This window comes from Camelina sativa, chromosome 9, assembly GCF_000633955.1.
Source record: "Camelina sativa cultivar DH55 chromosome 9, Cs, whole genome shotgun sequence".
Classification (NCBI taxonomy): Eukaryota; Viridiplantae; Streptophyta; class Magnoliopsida; order Brassicales; family Brassicaceae; genus Camelina; species Camelina sativa.
The window spans coordinates 23,969,238-23,976,956 of record NC_025693.1 but is presented as its reverse complement, the minus strand read 5'-3'; the positions used below and the strand labels follow the sequence as shown (position 1 = coordinate 23,976,956).

General features: G+C 39.4%; 1 protein-coding gene across 1 annotated transcript in view; it reads left to right on the top strand.

Moving 5' to 3' along the window:
- The window catches only part of LOC104711987 (uncharacterized protein At1g04910-like), a 10,172-nt gene extending 6,553 nt beyond the window's left edge, over positions 1 to 3,619 (top strand). The window contains exons 2-9 of the mRNA XM_010428775.1: positions 1 to 356; positions 1,285 to 1,357; positions 1,444 to 1,514; positions 1,617 to 1,705; positions 1,803 to 1,935; positions 2,062 to 2,294; positions 2,378 to 2,854; positions 2,937 to 3,619. Coding sequence (XP_010427077.1) covers positions 1 to 356; positions 1,285 to 1,357; positions 1,444 to 1,514; positions 1,617 to 1,705; positions 1,803 to 1,935; positions 2,062 to 2,294; positions 2,378 to 2,854; positions 2,937 to 3,201 — 1,697 coding nt within the window. The 3' untranslated portion in view covers positions 3,202 to 3,619. The remainder of the gene's footprint in view (positions 357 to 1,284; positions 1,358 to 1,443; positions 1,515 to 1,616; positions 1,706 to 1,802; positions 1,936 to 2,061; positions 2,295 to 2,377; positions 2,855 to 2,936) is intronic.

The window sequence follows — 7,719 nt, the reverse complement described above, 5'->3', positions numbered from 1 at the left end:
CTACTGGATCTCATTACCATCACGATCACCATCACCGATTCTACAATCACCCGGCGATTCGTTACCTGAGAAGATTCTGGATTCCGTTTGTTGGTGGATCGACGGTTGTGACTGGGCAAGGGTTTAGATCGGGGAGAAACGTGGGTCGTCGGATCTTGGGTTTACTCATGGTGCTCGTTGTTGCGTCTGTGTTCCTTAGGGTCTACATTATGGGTGGTGTACGCGTTGTTGATCACGCTCGTTTGAATGAGTTTGTCGTCGTTAGAACGCTTCGTGATGATTTGTCTATGGCTCAACGTGAAGTTGCCGAGAACCATGCTTCTTCTCAGCCAATGCGGCTTCTCGAAAAGCTTCCCGTGAGTTTTTTTTTTTATCCTCTTTGTCTCTTTACATTAAACATTTAGGGATTTTGAAAATTCAATCTTTGTGAACAATTGAGGAATACTCAAAATCTGCAATTGTTGTTTACTTAATTAGATACTACTAGTACTTAGGATCAATACTCTGTTTTTGCTTTTTTTTGTGTTTGTTCCTGCTGACTTGTTTGAGGGTTTTGTTGAATAGTTATCTAGAAAATATCTGAAATTGTTCTGTTTGCATTAGTGTCCCCTATTGGGAACTAGTGGGGTGGGTGATAAGTTGAATTCTCAGAACAACTTTAATGATTGCCCAATTGAATTATCATTGAGCAATTATGATAGCTCTTTTTTTTTGACAATCAGGATCTCGGTGGTGTTGCTATATTCTGAAATTCTTTTGTATTGGAACTTTACTTTTTTGATTTTGGATTTGAGACCTTGACGAGCAATAATAGTCACTGGATTTAGGCGGCTTTGATGTGTGGATCATACTTTCCTACAATATCAGTTGACCTTAGTTTCTGCATATTTTATAGACTTGAAATGGAAAATCTTTAATCGTTTAGTTCTTTAGGTTCTGCAATATTTAATCTTGAAGTTCCAAAACAATCCAAGTTTATATTGGTTGACATCTCATTGCTGTTGACTAGATGTAACCCTTGTGTGGTTTTAATCTGTGTTAGTGTCTAATCTGTTTTGTTGAGTTAATTGTAACTTGCCTTAAATTCATTAAGTAACAGATTTAAAGTACGAGAAGTTCTCTGTGATCAGTGTAATCGGAGGTCTTTTACAGGTTTTGATGATTAACTAATTCTTTATCATTTCCTCTGTTTTAGCAATGTTAGGAAGATTAAATCTTTCTGTTTGACTTCATTTCCGAGGATCTTGGTCATGGATCTTATCATTTTGTTGTCTCTTTTCATAGATTCCGGAAATTTGGCAGAAACCTGAAAGCGGAAATTATCGCCAATGTGTGGCACGTCCTAAGAACTATACAAGTATGTTGCTATCTTAAAATCCTAGTCTTTCTTTAATTGAGTTTGCAGTTCTGAATTTTCAGTATTTGGTGTATGTCTTTGTCTAGGACTGCACCGCCAAACCAATGGGTATCTTTTAGTACACGCAAATGGAGGATTGAATCAGATGAGAACTGGGGTGAGTTTACTTCTTAAGTTTAGTACGGGGGTATTAATCTCTGGTTTCTCCATGGTAAACTGTTTTGTTTTACCATTATTTGTTGGTTTTGACCATATGCAGATATGTGACATGGTTGCTGTTGCCAAGATTATGAATGCAACTCTTGTTCTTCCTCTTCTTGACCATGAATCTTTCTGGACTGACCCGAGGTCTTGTCCTTAGATCTTGGAAATCTTTTTGACCTGATACCACAAGATATTTACAAGAAACTAAGCCAAATGCCAATAAATATTATTTTGTCTGCAGCACGTTCAAAGATATTTTTGACTGGAGAAACTTCATGAACGTACTTAAACACGATGTTGACATTGTTGAGTACTTGCCTCCTCAGTATGCCGCCATGAAGCCTCTTCTCAAGGCCCCTGTTTCTTGGTCGAAGGTCCGTGACTTATTAATATTAGTGAGGTTTCTTGGTTAACTTTCAGAGTTTTATCTCTTCTCCTATATGGATGTAAGGGATTTCCACCATGAGAAGTAAATTCTTAAATTCACAACTGATATACAGGCTAGTTACTACAGAAGCGAAATGCTGCCACTGTTGAAACGTCACAAGGTGTTAAAGTTCACGCTTACTGACTCACGGCTTGCTAACAATGGCTTGCCACCATCAATCCAGCGACTGAGATGTCGTGCTAATTACCAGGCACTGCTATACACCAAGGAGATCGAGGAGCTAGGAAAGATTTTGGTTAACCGGTTAAGAAACAACAGTGAGCCGTATATCGCTCTGCATTTGAGGTAAATCCTACATTTCTTTTATCATAAACAAGGGAAATAATTTGGATCTTAGTTTTTGTATCAAATGGATTTTGGATTTGCAGATATGAGAAGGACATGCTTGCCTTTACAGGATGCAACCACAATCTTACAACTGAGGAAGCTGAAGAGCTGAGAATCATGAGGTACAGTGTCAAACATTGGAAGGAGAAAGAGATTGATAGCCAAGAGAGACGTATTCAAGGGGGATGTCCAATGTCTCCGCGGGAAGCAGCTATATTTCTAAAGGCAATGGGTTATCCGTCTTCCACAACTGTATATATAGTTGCTGGTGAAATCTATGGAAGCAAGAGTATGGATGCTTTCCGTGCAGAGTACCCAAATGTATTCTCTCATTCAACTCTTGCGACTGAAGAAGAGTTAGAGCCTTTCAGTCAATACCAGAACCGCCTTGCTGCATTGGACTACATTGTGGCCCTTGAAAGTGATGTTTTTGTGTACACATATGATGGGAATATGGCTAAGGCGGTACAAGGGCACAGAAGGTTTGAAGGTTTTAGGAAGTCCATAAATCCAGACAGGTATGGTAACATGGAATGAAGCTTTTCATTTTGGAGATTATGTAGCTTCTTTATCACTGATTTGTTCTTGTGATTATTTCAGGCTGAATTTTGTTAGACTGATAGATCATTTTGATGAGGGTGCCATATCTTGGGAAGAGTTTTCTTCAGAGGTTAAGAGATTGAACAAAGACAGAATTGGAGCGGCATATGCGAGACTGTCTGCTGCACTTCCCAGGCTAGAGGAGAACTTCTATGCGAACCCACAACCCGATTGCATCTGTAACAAGTCTCATCCGGAGAAGCTCTGGAAAAAATCAGGTCTAAGAACAGATTCAAAGAGTTGGAAGAAGAGTGCCTTACGATAGCAGCGATACAGTAATCAAATACAGTGGAGATTCCGAGGCCAAAGAATACTGCAGTGGATACATAGAACAATTTGCTTTGAGTTTATAGCCTTCTTGTACAATATAGGAAACAGAAGTAACCCGAGTTTTTGGAAGATTCAGACAGCTTGTAGAATCGATTCACACCGTACAGGATGAGCGTCAAGACTTGCGTCAGCTAGAGGAATTTTGTGACCCCGCACCTGAGTTAGAACAAAAGACAGATCATGGGGAAACAGTTGTTCTTCCTCATTATTTTACATGGTTGTTATCAGTGACCTCAAAATTTGATTGTGACCTCAAAATTTGATTGTACATTGGATTACAATTTGCATCAGTATACATCTCACACACGGCTTACAACGTTTTGTATAAACGCTGAGTTCGTGATATTATATTATATCACATAGATGGAACATAAACCTGCTCTCTTTTGTTTCGCTTTCAGTAGGGAAAACTCTAACTGCACCAATTGCCCACTGCGGCTGCAAACCTGAGTTCTCGCCCCAACCCATCTTGGTACTTAAACATCTCAGGACAAGTTGTTAGCATTTTAATTATCCCTGCAAACAACAGCATCACCTGAACAGGTGAAAAGAGTCGCACGCACATCTTCTGTTACAACCACAACTCCATCAAAAGTAAGAGTATAGTAACGAAGCAGAAGTGTTCCATCAGTCACAATTAATAGCTTCAGCTCGTCCTGCCACAATGGCTTGATTTCCTCTAGTGTGTGTAAATAGTCTCTTATGTTTTTTCGTCTGATCAAAATCCTCAGCAAAGTATTGTGGTGTGTAGCTTCTTCTCATCTTGTAATAATCTTCATCAAGTAGAAACTTAAGCTCTTGATGTGAAACTTCAATGATGTTTGCTTCATTCTGTGCTTTCTTGAGCAACAATTTCCTAGTCTCATTGCGCCATATCCATACTGGTGATGGGAGATTCAATACAAATATTTTGGACCACTGCATTGCCTTTAAAAGAGTTGATTGCATTAGAAGACATGCAAAAGTAAATAAAACAAAAAGGCTTGAAAACCAAGCTGAGGTGCTCTGTTTCATGATCCAAATCACATATGAACAAGAAACCAGTCATTTGCAGTAAAATTTATGCTCAAGAAAGAGATTTCCATAAGATTAATGAGGTAGACATACAGGTATCTTAATGTTGTTTTATATTGGCAGGCATATATCAATTGTTCGAAAGAGATGATGCATAAGCTATCACACCAGAAGCGGTTGAGAATGTGAAAGCCACGCAAGTCTGGAAACCAAACAAAACTTGTTAATTACTCCTACTGTTTATTTTTACTTGTCATTATAGAGTTAATTTTTTGTTTCATACTGTATTACTTTTTGTTTTGTATTTACATGTAATTTATGAATCAAATTTTTCAGTTTTACCTCTAATTTTTAGCTTTAATTACTTGTATTAAATGAAATAATGTATTAAATGAAAATAATGTATTAAATGAGAGATAAAATAAAACATTTAATTGTTTTTTAGTATGACTGAAATTATTGTCTAGAAGGACAAGTAATATAAAATGGAGGGAGTAGTAGGTTTTGCTTCTTTTTCTCATTTGCTCTCCTTTAATTTGTGTTCGCTCATAAGTATTTATTTTTGTGTCAACTAAATTTTCGTTTGCCTCGATTAGATCTCTTTTAGTTTTAGTGCTATAATAAGCTTTAACTTTCTGAACCTGTACTCAAAAATATTGGACAGCGAGAGATTTATTTAATTTTTATATAGTTCCTCTGTTTCAAAATATTAGATGTTTTAGCTGAAACACGCATATTGAAAATAATTACTTTTTAAAAAGTTTAACTAATCATAAACAATACTGCATAATATAAAATATGAAATTAATATAAAAGTTGTATGAAAATTTGAAAACATCTGATATTGTAAAACAAAGATATTTTTCTAAACATCATATATTATGAAACTGAGGGAGTATATATGTATTATTACGCTTCTATGTTTAATTAGACCCAACCGGTGGCATTTGCTTTATGAAACATGTTTCCAGAATAGGTTTTTTTTTTTTTTTTTGTTAAAAGGCATTCAATATAAAAGCATGAAGAAATACAAAGTTTAACAGAGCCAGAGGCCCAACGTTGGAAGCCCAACAATTAAATTAAGAGCTATTACAGAACCCACTTAGTTTGAAAGAAACCAAAGTTGAAACAGAGTGAACCAAACTCGAACCAGCTAGTTAGGAGAGAACCAAAGAAACGGTTGAGACAATAACCAATTCAAACCACTTTGCTTGGCCATCATCAATGAACGGTGATGAATCACTTTCGGGGAAGGCACAAAGACACATCTGCAATTAGGGTTGTTAGGTGAGAGCCTTAGAGAGTAGATCCAGCGAACCAAAGGAGCAGAAGATTTGCTGTTAAGGACGGGTTGGAAGCACGGAAGCTTAGTGCTCTGTTCCGCACTAGAGAGTCAATTTGTTTGAGAAGGAGATCCGCTGACTAGAAGGAGTTCCGGCGTAGCCGATGGTTTCTTTCAGTCCAGATAAAGTAGATCGCGGCTTGCCAAGCGATGAGGAGTAGTTTCTTTGCTGCATCAGATCCTCTGTAGTTGATGAGATTTTGAATCATGCTAGTCCAAGTTGGTGACACGCTTAGGGAGCATCGGCGAGATACTGTGGTCCAGATCAGCAAGCTGTATTGGCAGTTGAAAAAGAGATGGTCGCGACTTTCATCCCCAGAGCCGCATAGCAGGCAAGAGGAATCAACCTGCAGACCCCAGTTGATTAGTCTGTCACGAGTAGGACACCTGTTTAGCATAAAAAGCCAGGTAAGAAATTTATGTTTGGGAATTCCTCCTTTGAACCAAACAATCTTATGCCAGTGAACCGTCGGTTGATGCTGCTTAATAGCCTGATAGATAGCCCCCGTGGTATGTGCATCCTTCAGTTGGTCTTCAATCCACCAGATGTAGGAGTCTGGTTGATCCGTTAAGGAAATGATGGATAGTTCAGTTTGGTAGTTGACTTGAGCTTCTGATCTCGCCGGTGGTAAACTCCAACCGCCTCTTCTCCATAAGTCTGCAATGGTTATGTCTCGATGAATACCCAGGGGGCCTTCTCCATTAAGGTATGATGACAAACGGCCTAATTTGCACCAATGGTCACTCCAGAATTTACAGCTTCTACCATTTCCTATTTTCATCTTTATCCATGGGTAAGCCTCCTCCCTGATTCGTAGTAGTTTGTTTGATAACCAGGAGTGGTGATTCTTCTGCTTACAAGTCCAGAAGTTGCTTAGGTTTCCTGAAAGATAAGCTCCAGTGAACCAAGCGACCCAGATTGACCCAGATCTGAAAAAGAGCATCCAGATAAGCTTTAGCAGGCAAGCTTTATTCCACAACCACAAATCACGTAACCCCAGCCCTCCTTCATCCTTCCGGTTAACCACAACATTCCAGGCTACACGTGCTGTGTGTTGGCCCTCAGTGGTGCCTTTCCACAGGAAAGCCCTGCAGAGGGAGTTCAAGGTTTCAATGCATCTTTTGGGAAGTACATGAGCAGAGCACCAGAAGTTGGAGATTCCAGCAATAACCGTGTTGAGAAGCTGGAGGCGTCCTGCAAAGGATAGGGACTTTGTTGACCAAGCATTCAGTCTGTTTTTTACCGACTGGATCAGAGGAGCACAATCAAGGAGAGTAAGTTTCTTAGTGCAGAGGGGCACCCCTAGGTATCTTATTGGTAGCTGCCCATGGTTGATGCCTGAAGTTAATTTAATATGGTCAATTTCAGGTTGTGAGAGTCCTGAGGTGAAAAAGCTGGTTTTTGGTAGGCTGATTGCCAGACCGGAGGCTTCTTCAAATTCCTTCAACACTTGGAGAACACTGTCTACAGATGAAGAGGACCCATCTATGAAGATCAAGAGATCATCAGCGAAACAGAGGTGAGTCAACTTTAGGTTATGACAGTTATAATGATATTAAAATTTTCCTTCCTCTGCAGCCCTATCTAACATGACAGAGAGGCAGTTCAAGACAAGGACGAAAAGGCAAGGAGACCTTAACCCTCTTCCGCCTTTGAAATAACCATGGAGAAGCCCATTAAAGCCTACTGAGAACGTTGGCGTGCATACACAGGCCTTCAGCCACCGCAGGTAAATCTCTGGTACCTCAATACCTCTTAGGCAGCTAAATAAGAATTCCCATCTGACAGTATCAAAAGCTTTAGCTATGTCAACTTTGATTGTTATTCTCTTGGGTCCCCGAGTTTTGTGGTAACCATTAACCAGCTCCGCAGCCAATAAAGTGTTTTCAACTAACAGACGCCCTTTTATAAATGCAGTTTGGTTACGTTGGATTAGAGTTAGGAGGATGGGTTTCAGCCGGGTTACAAGAAGCTTTGAGATGACCTTGTAAAGGGTATTTAAGCAGGAGATGGGGCGAAAGTCTGATACTAAGGAGGCACCCGGGAACTTTGGAACCATCACCAGAATAGTTGCGTTTATTGCAGCAGGGAGGAAA